This window comes from Eublepharis macularius, chromosome 6 (assembly GCF_028583425.1).
Source record: "Eublepharis macularius isolate TG4126 chromosome 6, MPM_Emac_v1.0, whole genome shotgun sequence".
NCBI lineage: Eukaryota > Metazoa > Chordata > Lepidosauria > Squamata > Eublepharidae > Eublepharis > Eublepharis macularius.
In genome coordinates this window covers 87,449,947-87,467,218 of record NC_072795.1, presented here as the reverse complement: position 1 = coordinate 87,467,218, position 17,272 = coordinate 87,449,947, and the positions used below count along the sequence as shown (strand labels likewise).

General features: G+C 37.4%; 1 protein-coding gene across 2 annotated transcripts; it reads right to left on the bottom strand.

Annotated features, from left to right (window-relative positions):
* Window positions 1-298: 298 nt before the first annotated feature.
* Window positions 299-17,070, bottom strand: BUB3 (BUB3 mitotic checkpoint protein). 2 transcript variants are annotated; one of them, XM_054984203.1, is made up of 8 exons: window positions 17,009-17,070; window positions 13,429-13,623; window positions 12,640-12,709; window positions 10,815-10,966; window positions 7,790-7,948; window positions 6,428-6,605; window positions 5,819-6,035; window positions 299-1,352 (listed from the first exon to the last, which is right to left on the bottom strand). In XM_054984203.1, the coding sequence occupies exons 2-8, from the start codon at window positions 13,621-13,623 to the stop codon at window positions 1,343-1,345; spliced, it is 981 nt and encodes a 326-aa protein (XP_054840178.1). In that variant the 5' UTR covers window positions 17,009-17,070; the 3' UTR covers window positions 299-1,342. The 2 variants fall into 2 exon arrangements, with proteins under 2 accessions (XP_054840178.1, XP_054840179.1); XM_054984204.1 differs by lacking the exon at window positions 299-1,352 and having other exon boundaries at window positions 5,815-6,035.
* Between the last annotated feature and the right edge of the window lie 202 nt (window positions 17,071-17,272).

Sequence of the window (17,272 nt, the reverse complement as noted above, 5' to 3'; positions counted from 1 at the left end):
TGCACATACCTGTAATTAAGTGTTCATCAAGTACTTCTGTGCAGGCACACATTGGGATTACACATGCGCAGGCCGACCAATGGAAAAACTTTCTAGCTTCTTTAGAGCTCCATTAGGGGCTGCTTTACCTAGGTCACGTAGATTAACCATTCCCACTCTCCCTCAGTTCTCCTGACTAGACCAGCTCAAGTAGGATGGCCAAATTCACCAAGTTGAAATCATAAGATGAGTACGCAGTCAAAAAAACAATCCAAAGTCATAATTCCGTGCCAAGCATTTAAAGACACACACACTTAAAATCATTATATGGACCCTTCATGTCCTTTTATTTGCTGAAAGACAAAAACTCACTTTTTGTAATTCACTAGATTGAGGACCTTATAAACTTACCAACATTTGAACATATCGTATACAGATGGCAATTGTATATGGACTTACTTGAAAACCTTTCACAGAAGCATATGTATAGATTTGTCAATAAGGTTTTTGTTGCCAGTATTGTATGTTTTTTGTTTGTTTTGCATTGATGAATAATTGTTTTTTGTTTTTTTTTAAATCAATGTACCATACCATCTTGCTGTTTTAAAGCCTTTGCCAGTTTGGTGTAGTGGTTAAGAGTGCAGGACTCTAATCTGGAGAACTGGGTTTGATTCCCCACTCTTCCACTTGAAGTCAGCTGGGTGACCTTGGGTCAGTCACAGGTTCTAGGAGCTCTCGCAGCCCCACCCGCCTCATAGGGTGTTTGTTGTGGGGATAATAATAACATACTTTGTAAACCGCTCTGAGTGGCCATTAAGTTGTCCTGAAGGGCAGTATATAAATCGAATATTATTATTATTATAATTATTAATCTAATTTCCAAGGGAAAACAAGCACGTAAGTGTTTATGTAAACTTTTCATAGCATGCGTGCCTAATTCAAAAGTTAACCCTGACGTTACTAAGAGGATTCTTCCTTCATGTCAGAAGTGAGCATATGGTTCACCTGTGAGGCATGATCAGAACAACCAAGACCAAGGGTGAAAATTCACAACATGCAGCTGCTGGACATATTTTTTTAAAGATTTATTCAACCAACAGTTAAATGGCTATTAAATCTGTATAAAAGTTCAAACACAAAACATAACATTGCAAAGAACTGGCTTACAGAAAATTTACTGGTCAAGCAGAAGAAATGCCAATCTCAGTACAAGCTATCAGAACAGAATGCTATAAATGATTACATGAACACTCTTCAGTGAAAGCATTATTGGAAATAGATCTTTACTTGATCAAAGGATTTACTTCAGGCTAGTCTTGCCCAAAGTAGAGAGAAAAATCATGGAAGTTTTCTTGGTCAGAAGTCAAGTAGACCTGCAATATAAAATAATATTTTAGATAGCACTCAAAACCAAAAACAGACTTTTTTTTTAACTGAAACAGTAAGATTTATGCCACAGACTTGACTTTCCAGATTCATTTACAGTTAAATCATAATTATAACAATATCACACCTACAAATATGAAAACACCTCTCCTCAGTCCTTTACCAACTGTAAGTTTTTTTTAAAAAGAATCACTAACATAGATCACTATAAGAGTTCTTGAGCATGCAGTTAGTCCAAAGAGTTTACTGTCTATAGCCATAGGCAGTCACAATTTACCAAACATCGACTAATAAACGGTTAAGAGCAGGCAGTTAAAGAGCGGCACAAGCAACTTGGGTCAAAAGACATCCTAACATTCAGAAATCCATTTAAAGTCAGAAACAAGTCCAAAAAGATGCCTGTCTAAATGCATTGCAATTACATTACAATTATTTTGCGAATATACAGATATGCTCTGCCTTGTCTCAGTTCATTACCAGCTCGAACAATTTGCCCTTCTGGGATCAATTGTTTGCTAATAAATAATTGTTTGCAGCCACAAAATGATATTAAGTACTATTCTTATTAGTTTTGCTTCTACATCCTGTAATAAGATTCAAAATTAACTGATTCCCAAGAGTCTAACCTTAACCTTGCTGTGTTTAATAGCCCAGGAAATGATGAACCATCTGTTTCAGAAAATAATGGACAGCCAAGAGGAAATATTGTTTAATTGTAGATTAACCTCCTCAGAAAGCAGACTGAAACATCCCTATAATTAGCAAACATAACACAAGGATAGAAACAGCTGAAAACGAAGTCAAATGGCTGAGTCTACAGTCCACTGAGGGCTGCTTCTCACGTTATCTTTCTTATTAATGAGAATCAATTGCAGGGCTATTCCCATTAATGAAAAGTACAATGTGGGAAGTAAATTCAAGTATTACAAAAATATTAAAATATGAATTTTTACTATACTGTTTCCTCCCCCCCTGCCCCTCCCACGTTATATCTAAGGCTCAGCAAGAATAGCTAGAGGCACCTATAACTAAAAATCTGAAAAGTGTATTTAGTCTTAAACAAAGTAAACATTTAAACATTATTTCTAGGAATAATGCAATACTATGACTTCTTATAACAGATTTTCTCTGACACAAAAGTCAAAAGTGTAGGTACAGCTGCCAAGACACACTCCAGAGATAACTTTTAGACCTCAAAAAATGTCAAGGCAGAAGGATGTACCCACAGCATCTTGTCTCTAATGAAACAATAAGCATGCCCTAAAAATAACACTGGCTTATCTACTGGGATGGGGGCAACTAAATCCTAAAACTGTGGTGATCTATGAGCTAACCAAAGGAAACTGAATCCCAACTTCAACTGCCATTTAGCCAAGCTGTCAAGGGGCCATGATTGATCATTTCTGGCTCTTTCCTGTCCCTTGCTGCCTTAATTTCCATTATCCAGTCTTTATAGTGATTGGTCAAGAGCAGGCCTGGAAGGAAACTTTCAGCCTACACCCCTACATTCTGATTAGGTTAAAAAAAGGAACTCCCAAACTGCAAGAAAATCTATAGAACTGTAAACCCAAACTGGAGTTGTATGCCAAGACACTGATCTCATGGACAGTCCCTGTCAGGCTGTGCCAAGGCATTTGGTCTTGGACCCGTTCCCAAGGGGGAAATATTAAGGCTTTTTGTAAGTACAAAATTAGCTAGGAAGATATATTTTCATACCTTTCAGTATTCTGCCTGAAGCTGTGCCTACAGATTGTTTCCAATTACCAGTGTTTTCTATGATTTATGCTTAATTATTAAAGATTTATTTTATTGATGATTTTGTATATGACCTGACTGCTTATAAGATCTTACAAATGGTGCTGAAACCTGCTGGATTACACTGACCAAATAGAGGACCGATGGAGAGGAAGGCAGAAAGGGGAGCCAAAAGTTTAAAAACTTCACTCCCACAACCAACCCCCTGTCCATCACTTCTGGTGTGCAAGAGAGTCAAGATAAAAGCATAAAAGAGGGAAACTCTCTTGCTAGTGGAAGATCAACTACTGCATTAATAACCCCAGGCATAGGGGAGTTGGGAAAGCTTCTCAGCATACATGTCCTATTCCATCTCTTCCTTCACTCTAACTATGCCAGAAAAGCAAGTCAGGCAGATTTGAAGACAAGATGGAGTAGGGGTATAAATACTGAAGTGGCTGTGTCTACTATTGTCTCAATAGTTTTAAACGTTTACGGTGGGTTTTAACATGGGCACCATAAGAGCATAGCCATCAATAAACAGACACCTGTTCACACTGCAGCACTGGGATAGAAAATGAATGCTTAAGAAGATGTCAAGGAAAATAAACTCAAAAGATGTAGCGTTTGCGATTTATTCTGGTATTTTTTAAGTAATACACATCATTTATATTTTATTTTTTTTAATGTAAACTGCTGTAAGTTTTTAGAAATACAAATACATTTTAAATGAAAAACAGCCACATCTCCCCTAAACCCAGGCCCTGAATATTAGCAACATAATGTGTTGAGCAAACTTCAGCTCTAACTAGAGATGAAAAATGTTGGAAAGTTTTGAAGCCAGAAATTTGGGGGGAAATTGAAATATATGCAATACTTACTTTCCAATCAAATATATACATATTTTACGGATTTAGCACCATAAAAATGCATCATGTATAACTTAGCACATAGACTGAACTATTTAACAAATTTATGGAATTTAAAATATAAATATCTTCATCTTCTGTAAAAAAAAATTTAAGTATACCCAATACTTGAGAAACAGTCGTAAACTGTTGCACCCTGTACTCCTACAGCAAATGTTTATTTAATTTTTGTCATCTGAGAGAAGGATAAAATAAAAGTTCAGGTAGAAAAATTCCATAGTAAACAAAAGAAAATTATTTGGACAGAGTCATAGTAGGTAAACCTGCCAGTATGTGATATTAATCTAACCTAACATTGATAATACTGAACTCTAATAATGTGTTATCATTACATTTAAGTAAATAACAGTGTGAGCAAAACGTTTTCAGCTGTTCTCCAAATTAAAAAATTGAAAGCCCTACAATTTTTTCATGCTGAACATTTGGAATAAGTGAAATGCTCTGTAAGACCAGGTTTTTCTGACTCAGAAAGAAAATATTTCACAGGAGTGCTTTCCTTATAGTAATTCCCAAAGTGTCAATCTTTCCAAATTTTTTCAGACTTTTTCATGCTATGTGAGTGTGAAAAAACTTTCCTCTAGCATTTCACTCATCCAGAAAGACAAAATATTTCACAGTAGGTTTTTTTCCCAGTGTGCCCCCAAATTTCCCTATTTTTCCTGTTAAAAAAACTGGAGGAAAAATCCCTTGTTAAATGATTTATAATATAATAGCAGGTCTCAATAAGAATCAGAAAGGAGTGTAAAAATACAAATAGTCATCCTGAATTGGCAGTTCCCTATAGTGAGCGGTAGTTCCAATCCAGTTCACCTACCCAGAAAAGCTTCCCACTTAATTCAGAGATCACACACCATGCACTTAAAAAGACAAAGTGTAGAAGAAAGTCTGCTTAGGAAGTCTTAACTTAAAGCAGCACATGTATGTGTGTCTACCTCTTATACACTTAGAAAACTTCATACACTTACTATATTTACTAAAAACTCTGTGTGTGTGTGTGCGCGTGCGCTTGCGATGGCATAAATGTTATTTGGTATGCTTTGTTTCCTTATCTGTTCATTTTCTTTTTTAATGCTAATAGCAGTCTGACATTTGACAACACAGCAGTGAGACAGTGGGAATAACCAATATTCATGGAGCTTCCAAACATTACAGCCATGTATTTCCCTGCAGCCCTTCCACAAGTCACAAAATTGAATAGGACATAACTTTCAGTGTGGTTTTAGAGACAAAAGCACTCATCTATTTAACTTTAGGCTAAATTCATTAGGCCTAAGATTCATAAACTAGCTTTTTTTTCTATGCAACTAGCGGTGCCATGATTTTGCACATTAATGACTTTAAATTCTTTTCTTGAGATTTGCACAACTGCTATAACCAGCTAAACCCTGCATGCAGATGAGACCCTAGATATGTACACAAGACGACTGCCAACAATTTGAAATCTTAAAGATCTAATATAATTAGACTTGCCCATGTGAATTATCCTGAATTCTTCAACTTAATTTTAAAGCAGAGTTTGTAATACCGCCATGATGCCATACAATAGTTTCTATTCAAGAATGAGAGTTTGACATTTTCTCCTACAAAACAAGTAGACAATTTTATTCCATCAGACGTCTATCAACTTACGGATATTGAAAGCTTGGAAAGAACAAGATAAAATCAACTCTAGCCCTACTGTCAAGCTGCACTATCTGCCAGGAATCAATAATGCTATTCATGAATTTAGGAAAATTAATAAATCCTGAAAAATGCTAGAAAAAGCTCAAATACAGGTGAAGCATACTCACTTGGGTTTTGTTTCGGCATCTGTCACTTGGCGAATGTAGATACCATCTTCAGGATGTTCAATGTCATCCATTTCATACATATATGATGATGCTATTGCAAGAGTCGTTCCATCATTACTGAAGGCTAGCGATGCTATGCTGGTAGGATAACGGTGGAACTGGCAGAGTCTTTTTTTATTGAATGGATCCCAAATATTTACAAAGCCATCAGAACCACCTACAAAGAGATTTGCAAAAAACTACAATATTAGGAGCTATTTTGTACACATTAATGCAACTAAGTTTATAGAGAAAGTACAACAGGAGAACAGAAAAATAAAACATAGGGTACAGGATGGAAATATAGCAACTGTATTCTCTGAAATAGTGCAGAAACATGTTGGATTCAGAAATCTTCAGAATCACAAGCGTTTAATCTGGCTGCATCCATTCCAAATAAAAACTATTTTTTCACTTCAACTAAGGAGTTAAAAGAAAGATACCTTAAGAACATGTTAAAGAATCACGAAATAATTGAAGCATTTCACATGAAAGCTGAGCTATTGCAGATGAAGAATTAGATGTGATCACTAAATAGTATCAATGAGATTAGACAAGTATCTATGTTACCTGTAGCAAATGTATTGTGGACATTGTGGAATGAGATGGCATTTACTGGGTAAATCTGCTCAATGTTATTCTCCTTCAGTCTGTGACATTTGAAAGCATATTTCTTCTTCTGCACCTCCAAACTTGGATCCAAATACTCTACTGCAACACGACCTTCTATAGAGCTTAACACATAACCCTACAGAACACAAACGGAATCCTCATGTATTGCCATCACTGATAATACTTTTTCTGTTATGTAATTGCTTTTGATTCCTGAAAACAGTCTTTGGAACTATCTGGCCCTGTAAGTTTAATGGCCCCTTTCTTAATTATTCTTCAGATGACATGGTATTTTTCAATAGCAATCTTCTGTACTTTTCTGCAGTTTGTTTTTGATAAGCTACTGTATTATTAAGATTGTAAATTTGTTATGTTTCTTATAATATACTGTTTTAATGTTAGCCATTTGGGAAGATCTGTACATCTGCAATGGCATAATAAAAATAAAACAAATGCACTACAGTTCTACAAATACATCACTACTGAGACAGACAAGTGCACTTGGAACTGAAGGTTCATGAAAATTAAATGCATCTCAGAAAGAAGATGCCAAAAGACAACTGCGGATTCTTCGCAAAGTCTGAGAAAAACCACAGTTGTTTTCTAGTTCTGACATGGTATCTGATCTGCAAAAATAGAGGGCACACTTGTACCTTTTCAAAAGTGACAATGGCCTAGGAAGAATCCTCAATGGAGACCACTTCTGTATATGAAAATTACTTCAGTGATGAAATTCATGTTAACTTAATGCCTTCTCTTCAAAAAATAACTCTACGCCTTCCACAATATATCATACTACTTCACAATGAGAATAATTTGTTTTAAGCTTTTTCTTCAAATTGCCCTCCCTTCCAAAAATAGCAGAAAATGATGGACATATATCACATTACCTCAGAAGAGGGAACAATAAGAAACAAAGAGTCTCTTGTTCTTATGTTAATTTTCTTTGAAATTTTGATGTGTTTAGGAAAGAATCATTCCCATCCCAAGAAATTACACCTAAACTGACTGATTTTATCTACATTCTCAAGAAAATAGTTTTTTGTTATCTATTGGTATTTCCCAGAACATTAATTTTGCAAGCTTTTATGCTTACTAATCTAAAACTCTTGCATAATTCAGAACTCTACATATTTGCTTTAGATTTAAATACAGTATTAAGGTAATTGCAGTTTCCACTTTGGCCTCACAAGCCTTACCTAAAGACAAGTAGAGAAATGGTGAATTTTTTTAGAAAAAACTATTGAAATAGTAAAATTAAACATTTTAGAGGTTTAGAGTTGTTACAATGAAGACCATTTTGAAGCAGATCTGACATACCTGTTTGTTAGGGAATGCTCTGATACAACGAGTCTGATATTTAAGACTTGATTCTCTTCTCTGTTGAACATAGCCCATGTTCCGCAAGTCCCATACAAGAACTCTCCGACCAGCTGTTCCCACAATCAGTCTATCACCAGATACAGACAGCGTATAGACCTTTGAAAAAAAAATTACATTGACACACTTTCCAATTTGGAGAATTTTTTTTCTTGGAAGATTAAAGGTAATATTTTCTTTTCCATTAACAAGTGCAATGAAAAACTGTCAGATTCAAGAGACCTAATACTAAAATGCAACAGATAGTCCACGGGTCACACAGCTATTAAAACTGCTACATACTAAAATCTTCCCATGGCTGACAACCTATGACAGAGCCTCAACTTTGCTGTTAGCTGGTGTTTTAACCAGTGGTTTCCATATACTGGTAACATTTCTCAGCCCTCCAAGACCGATAATTCTTTTTTCTTCAAACTTCCACAGTCCCCAAACCTAATGGACCAATTCCATGCACTGAACTCCAACAACCTGGGAAGCTACCAATTCTTCTACCAGCTTCCGTAGTAATCATGGTTCACTCAAACTTCAGCTTGCAAACCAACTTCTAACCAGGATTAAGTCTTGAAGTTACCTATGCAAAAATACATTTGCAAATGTATGCAAATACTGTATCATTTGGTTTGGAAGTGAAGAGGGGAATTCACCTGTGGCAAGGGAGGGCAGTAACACAAAAGGGGAACAAACCCATGGGCACACCTCCTAACCACAGTTATGCAAACTGAAGACATTATGCCTGCACCAAGAACACTTTTGCCCAAAAAAACCCCACCTTAACATATAAATGTCATATATCTCAGCAAACTATAGCCCACCTGACACTTATGTAATTTTATACACCAAGGGAAATCTACAACTGGAAAAGTTACATTACCCTGGCTGACTGCCATTTATTTTACCATCTCAGTTTTATAGAACTAAGATTGCAAATCTATACACGCTTACCTGGGAGGAAGCACCACTGAATAAAGCAGGACTAAATAAAGATAAGTATGATTGCACAGTGAAAAAATTCAGTTATAGTAAAACACTAAATTAGTTTAAACTAAAATAAAATCTTAATTGGTTAATAACCCATATTACATGAAGTTACAATCATTAATGTTTGTCCTTTCAAAAGAATTCAAAAATTTATAACACTTGAGACACAATCTAGGAAGTCAAAATCTACTGGGATTAAGTGGAATTTAAGCACATTCTGTTAATTCACTGTGCTGTGGCCTTAGAAAAAGCATATTTTAACAAGTGTAAGAGAATGACAATAGTCCAAACACCAGAGACAATAAAATTATACAAAAGGTATTTGGCCACAATATAAAATGTGATAACAGACAATCCCTATACTTAAAAAAGGATTTTAAAATGTTGTATCATGAATGTTAACTACTTTAAATCTATTTTACAATCTGATGTCACACTTGTAAAGTATTCTTTCTGCACCTGATAGCCATAAATCAAATGAAGGCAATGTCAGGGAAAAGGCTAGGTATACACATTTATCAGAAACAGTATTAAAAAAAGTGACATAATGAACGTTGGAGTGCCAATAAGATGCTTGATTCAGTGCAACTGTCTATTATATGACATTCTGCAAGCAATTCATCACAGTTCGCTACTTACAACTATAAATCATGAGTAAAAACAATGCAATGTTATTCTGATCAAAGCTGTTGTCAGAAGTAGATTCAGGTTGTGTAGCGGGCATAGCTGGCTACATATTGGGCTATTTAGATGTTATGTAACACAGAATGATAGCTCACCACTATGTCTGGAAAATGTTCAAAGTGATAAAAGTTTGTAATAAGACAGAGAAAGTTTAATATTTATACCCTTCTGGCCATGAAAGCTTGACAGAGCTTGCAGATTAAAACTTAATGAATACTAATAAAATTATTGTCTACTGAACAAAGGGACTTTAAGCTCCATCAGCCTTTGTCAAAACATGCATCTGATCAAACCAGATTAGTGACGTGTTGCATACATACAATTCAAAGTACACAAATCAGCTTTGTCATCGGCTACAACTTTTTTCCATCACTCATATTGCAAACTACACATCTAACTTACAGACTCTGAATAGCAAGCATAATAATAAACAGCATATAGAAAGCACTTTACACAGTGTCTTATAATCTGCACAACAGCCCTGTGAGGTAGGTAAGCACAATCCCCCTACTCAGAGGGAGGTGGACAGTAGCCTATAATTACTAAGTGAGTTCATGGCAGTGGTAAGATCTGAAGCAAGGACCTCCCATATCATAGCCAATACATTACACCATCCTATCCTCAATTGTTGAAAATAATGAAGTTTTGGACAAAAAGGACACACTAATAATGTTCTCCATACACAAAATCCAGAATATGTGCCTCCTAACTTCATTCACATTCAGTGATTTGACACCACATTGAAATGTGAATAATGCTACAGCTGCCCTGTTGTGATACAGCCTTGGCTAAAACTGTGTGGGCAGACTTTTGCCTACAAAGCAACTGGGTGTGAAATTAAACCTTTTCTAAGAACACTAAGTTTCAACTAATTTCAAAGCACTAGTTTTACTTTGCGATGCCCTGGTATTTAAAGGCAACTAATATTTATTTAATACTCAAGTAAAATTTCACTTTGTTTCTTTGCCCTGTATCTTTACTCTCATGATAAAATTAAGCCCGCATACTTGGGCTAGGCCTAGAGAGGTACCTCGATTCAAGTCTTCATTCAGCCATGAAGCCCATTGGATAACTTTGGGCCTATTTCTCTCTCATATCACAGGGTGGAGAGAATAAAGTGGACAAGGGAACATGTATACTGCATTGGGCTCCTTAGAAGAAGGGTGGGATAAAAATGTAATGGAGGAAATGAATAGATTTTCAGTAAGCTTAGTAAGTTTGCATAGGATTGTCCTTGTAATTGACTGAAATGCATTTGTCAACCACCCACCCACCCACGGAATATTACTGCTTAAGTACAAACCTTTTCAGGCTGAGAAAATGTTCCTGCATTACAGGGTGTTCTGGGATCCCACAGCTTAACAGTTTGATCCCAACTTCCTGTTACCATTACATTCACCTCTGGACAATATTCCACACATCTGATAGGAGCATCATGGGTGCCAACAAGATTTTCTGTAAGAGTGATGCAAATCTGAATACATAGCTATAGTAGAGCTACTGACAACCATATTTAATAAAAAGAACTAAGCAATATTCATACAGCAGTAGCAGGGTTTAATCTGCCATTCACTAATGTATGTGCATGCTGAGACATCTTTCAAAGGACGCTTGATCCTCTAATCTTCGCAATAGATATACGGTTCTGAAGTGTTAAATGTAGACTAATAGATATCAACTCAGTATTTCAAAGAAGATTAAGGGGTGGTTAGTACCCATGCAGAGATTTTCAAGCAAACAAAAGAGATTTGTGCACCTAACTCTGCTGGGTTTCTCTGAAAATCCGAACCATGAATGGCATGTTAGAAAGATCTAATAATTGGTGAGTGTGGCATGACCACATTAGTTCATGCCTTTGCCACTTGTGAGTAAATTAGGCACTTCCAACAAAACATTGTCAATAAAACCTTTATTCCACATCATCAGCCATTTTATCTATGTGTCTCGTATTATCACACCGTTTTAGAAGCTTTTAAAGTGATGTTGAATACTCATCCTATAATACCTTACTTTGTTACTTGAACCCTACAACTCAGGAAAGAAACAAATTAGTACTTTTTTAATCCTCTAGAAGTTATTTTAAATAGCTTTCTGTACCATAGCAATAGCCCAATTTTCCAATACCTTTCAAGACTTCAAGAAACCACTGCATGGGAACTTCTTATCCATTTACAATGTCACAGCACCTAATTTTATTCTACCAGGACCACCTAAACAGCTTTTCTGACATTCAGCTAGTCTGCTTCCAAATATCCAGAGATCTGACCATACTTTCCACATACCAAATAATTAATACTTCCAATCAAATAAACATTTATCCATTTTATAAGAGATTCATGTGGGATAGGCACCCCTACATTTTCCCTTTAAACAGTTCTCAAGCTCCATCCATTTTTCAAGCTTAAACAATTCTGAAGAGCAATATAGGTGTTCCTTGAGGTGACTGCTAAGATAATATCTCAAACATTTGGCTGCATAAGCAAAAGGCATGAATGCGGCACTCCATATGAGGCCTAAAGACAGAGTAATGCCCATCTTCCAATATATCATTTGAAAAGCTGTGAGATATTATGGAAGGTTCTCTTTTAGATATATCTGGATGGGTGAACAACAAATGAAAAAGTTGAGATGTAGGTAAAGTACTGTATGTAACAATGTTATAAAGTGTTAATGCTTTTACAAAGTTTTCCAGAAGGAAAAGGTAATTTTAATAAAACTAATGTATTTTAATAAACAATCTATTTTTATATATTCTGGAAGAAAAAAACTAACAGTATGGAACACTAACTCTCCTTTTTCAGCAGACTAAAAATCTGTATTGACTGATAAAGCATTAAACACACAAAATAAAAACCCAAAGCGGCACTGCATAGCAATAAATGGAGCTATACAGTGTGTTCACATAAAATCATATGGCATAGTAAATATGAACTTCTGCAATTCCAGGAAAAAGAAAACATTTATCTTTTGCTTTGTGACACCACAGCTACCATCTATATTAATACCTTAAAAATCCAATCGTGTAATACTTTCCAGAGACTATTTTTGTTGAACTAATGTTCTGCAACTAAAGTATTTGCTGTTTTCCTCCTTTTAGCATACTCTACAACATTACTGGACTAGCTTACCTTGATCAGTGTTCAAGTCATGCATTTTTAGTTGCCGATCTAATCCTCCGCTCCATGCATGTGTAGGATCCTTGGAGGGGGGAACAGAAAGAGAGAGATCACTTAGGTTTTACAACTGTAACAAATAAACAAATATTTTAAAAGGCACATTTTTAAAAGTCTTAGCCTATGCGTCCACAAAGCAATACTACTCATAAGTGCCAAATTCAACATCATAATAGTCAATAAAACAGCAGGATGTAAAATGTTTTTCTCCTGTTCCCCTTGTAACAATACAACATAACCATCACAACAAAATAAAAACAGAATCTGAAATCCAAAGAGGTCGGTATACACATGTTTCTGTTCAAACAAAAGGAGGCCAGGCAGCCTTTTTCCTTCCACTGGCAATCCTTTGCTTCTAACAGAGGGCTGGAGGAGAGAACTGCAACCAAGAGGGGACGATCTGAAAAAATCTCTACATGTGCAAGAACCAATGACTCAGTCTGTGTGTGGTGATTCCAGCTCTAGACTAGGATGTCTAGAGCTCACTCCAGAATCTCACAAGGTTCTGGAGAAGATAAAAATAGGGAGAAGAAAATCATGTACACCACTCTTTGGAGGAAAGGAAGGATAAAAATACACAGACAAGAACACCAAACATGGTATTTTGAATCCCAGTCTAGAGCTTTAACTAATGTATTAATTGTCACTTAAAACTTGTTCTCCATCTACATAATTCTAAATGTACAAGAGTATTTTGAGCAGCCAAATAATCAAAGCCTCACAGCGATGAAGTAAAACACTTACATAAAAAGCACAGTCAAGTACAGCTCCTGTATGTTGGTACTTGAGTCTCATGGTGTTGGCTGGAACATCATACAAACGAACAGTAGTATCCCATGATGAAACAAGCAGAAACTGAGATGTGTTGGGACTGAATTTAACTGATGAGATTCCATCTTCTGGCGGCTGGTTCAATTTAAATTCATTTGACCCAGTCATCTGAATGAAGATCATACAAAAATTAAGCATAGATTTTGGAAATATTTCCTCAAATTATATTTGTCAAAATGTTTATATAGGTATATTTTAAATATGTAATTACATCAATGGCTCATATATACCCACACATGTACAGAAAGTGCAAGAAGTTTTCCACTTTCCTCAAGCTCAAGGACTGATGCAAACAAACAGCAACATAGGGGGAAGTTCCGTGCTGAAGAGGAGGAAGGGGGTAAATATTCTATTCTTTTCACTTACAGAAGTCACAGAAGGAGTAGTTTCAAATCCCTTCCTGCAGCATACTTACTTGCATGCCTGTTCCTCTGCACAGGCTCTGAAACCCCAGGAGAAACATCAGTGTCACAGTTATTTGGCATAAAATTAAAATACTAGGCAGTAGGCTCTGAGTGGAGTGAATCAGATGGATCCCACAATCCACAGACACAAGGGTCAAAGATCTTTTCAATGTTAACCTTTCCAATTTCTGGTAGATATACTCCTGGGGTTGCAGGACTCACATCGGACTAACAGTCAAGTAGAATGGGAGGCTGCAGCAGGGCAAGGGACAGAGACAAAATTACCCTTTCTGCCTCTTCTAACAGCACATAAGGGAAAGATTCATAACCATCAGCACTTTCCACATAAGGATCCTAGAATACAAACCACTAACTGGGCTAAAAGTGACAACAGAAAAGTACTATTTGCAATTTGTGTGCACTGCACAACTAACACCTGGATGTGTGACCAGGTGGTGGTGGATAGCGCTGTCAAGTCATAGCTGAGTTATGGTGATCCCTGGTGGGATTTTCTAGGCAAGAGACTAACAGAATAGGTTGCCATTGCCTGCCTCTGCAATTCTAGTCTTTGTTGGAGGTCTCCCATCCAATTACTATTCAACGTTGGCATGCTTAGCTTCCGAAATCTGATGAGATAGTCCAGGCTTGCCTGGACTATCCACGTCAGGACAGAAGTGTGACCTACAGTAAAATTCAGTCATGCATTCAAGTTACTATTTGATATCTGATGTTACCAAGCAATGAGCATGCATGCATGAACCAGTTTTCAGCTTAATAATGGCAGGAAGGAGCAGCAACTGTACGGCTGAACAAATCGTAACAATTTCACCTCAGTTATTACCAGTTAATCAAAACTTAGCTGAGATTCTGCACACACTAGCTTGAGAGTAAACCATACTGAACTCAAGATTCAAGTCCAGTAGCACCTTAAAGACTAACAAGATTTTCATGGTATAAGTTTTCAAGTGTAAAATCTCCCTTCGTTAGACACAAGTAGGAATGGCAAGATTTGAGTCAAGCAGCACCTTAAAGACCAACAAAATGTTTAGGGTACAAGCTTCTGAGAGGCAAAGCTCCCTTCTTCAGGTATCTAAAGGGTACCTAAAAGTGCTTCAAGGGAAACTTCAAGGAAAGATTACAACATGAAATTGTTGAACTTGAGTTCATTCACAAATTCAGAACACTGGAGCCCCTCTCCCACCATGGGGCTGAACAGAAACATAGGATTCTTGTCTCACTGCAGATGCTAATTTCTGCAGTAATCAAACTGCACTTTACCTTTGCATCCTCCTGGTGTCCTTCTTTGCAGCAGCCCGCCCACTTAATCAAGCTGCACTGTACCTTTTCATCCTGACACCTTTCCTTACAACACCCCTCCCACCTTCTGGCTCAGAGATATTCATTCCTACTTTAATCTAACAAAGGGAGCTTAACTCTGGAAACCTTATACCCTGAAAATCTTGGTCTTTAAGGTGCTACTGGGCTAGAATCTTCCTGTTCTATTGCAGACCAACATGGCTACCCACTTGAAATATACTGCTCAGTGGACTTTGCTGCAAACTAACCATACACAAAAAATTGACTGCTAGCCAATTAGTGCAAAAAAAAACCCTTCAGAAAACTAAAGCTACCTCTACATTACAGAATGTATCAAAAATAAACAAAACATTATTTGGTTTAATTTCTGTTAAAGAAGATACTGTACTAAACAAAATGCACCTTTTCTTAAAATGTTGTTGGAACTATTATTGCAGTCGCAGGGCAGACTCCCCTAGCACTTAAGTTGACATTTCCAATATAAATCACAACAGTAAATTTCCTGGATTATACTAATACTCTTACAATATTTATATGCTGTCAGTTTTAGTGGTTGTGACTTCTGGTTATGTGTTTGCTAATAAATGCCATAAAAGTGAGACATCAAGCATATATGAAACTTAAAATTCAAAGCTTTCAGGATACAAAATTTAGAATACACGGTCTATTCTGTTTTTAACTACTCAGCACATTGAGACCAAACACTACTGCAGCATTACTAAAAAAGATAAACATAAGGCCTGTTTATTCACTTGCAGTCAGTTAACTGCTGAAATTATGGATAACTGTGCAGTGTCACTATCAGTGTAAATCAGTACTTACATAAATTGGAGCCTTCTCCCTACTACAAAATTATCTGGAGAACTACTATTAAGTTCTCAGTCATAAGACGAATGCTGCAACAGTTGAAACAGGAACACTAAAAAGGCAGCACTGCCAGCCTCTATTTCAAAGTGCTCACATACAAATTATTTTGGATCTTAAGATAACACCACATGCTGTCCCTAGAACCCCCAGTATTGTATGGGGTCAAAACCCCATATAATACTATTCACTAACACCATTTTCATTGTTTCCAACTGAGCACACCAAGAACGAAAATGTATTTAGTTACAGCATTTGTAGCCCACTCTACTCCAAAAAAGACTCAAGGCAGATACAAGTATCTCTCACAGAACAGCTTTAAGATTGGGGAAACGTATGGTTATTCTATATTGTAATTTCATACACCCAACCTCTGCCCTTATTTTTTTAAAACTTAAAGATATCACTGGAAAGCAGTGAGCAGAGATAACGGATTGCTTCACCCTCCTCCTCTGATAGCTCCTATTTTTCATTTCTTAACTATATTCGCCTGCTGCGATAAACAGAGCCTTCCTCACACATGGTAGGCATTAAGCAAGCCTGGGAACGTCTCAGCAAGCCACCCCGACTCGTTGGGAGTAACTCCACCCGCATTCCATGGAACCGCTGCCCACCCTAACTGGGCAAAAAGGCGCAGGCTTCAGGCTCCGCGTATGGAGCAGGGGAGGCGGGAAGGGATGAGGAGATAACGGGTGTGGCCTAGAAGAGAATCCTCGAAACAGCGAGAGGACCAATAATGGAGGACAAACACAAGGGTGCCACCGCGGCTCATACCACGCCCCCCTCAGCCCCCTGCTCAGGGGCGGCCTGCTCCCGCCAGGACGACCCACGGTCCTCCATAGTGTGCCGCGACCCGTTCGCTCGCTGCCAGGCGGCCCCAGGAGAAAAAGAGCTCCCCCCTCCATTACCTTGCTTCCTACGCTGATAACGCCCCGCACGCCAACCGTCTTCCTCCGTCCGCGCGCGCGCACCACCCCCTCCAACTCCCAACAACCCCACTTCGAAGCCTTGCCGCCGATTGGTGGATTCGAACAACAAAACTACAGTCCCCAGCATGCCTTGCCTGCGGGAAATGAACTACAATGCCCGGCGTGCAGTGAGGAGCCGTTCTTCTTTCGCGGCCTTGGTTTAGGTTTGCTGTTTCTGCGCTCGTGAGCAGCGTTCGCCGCCTC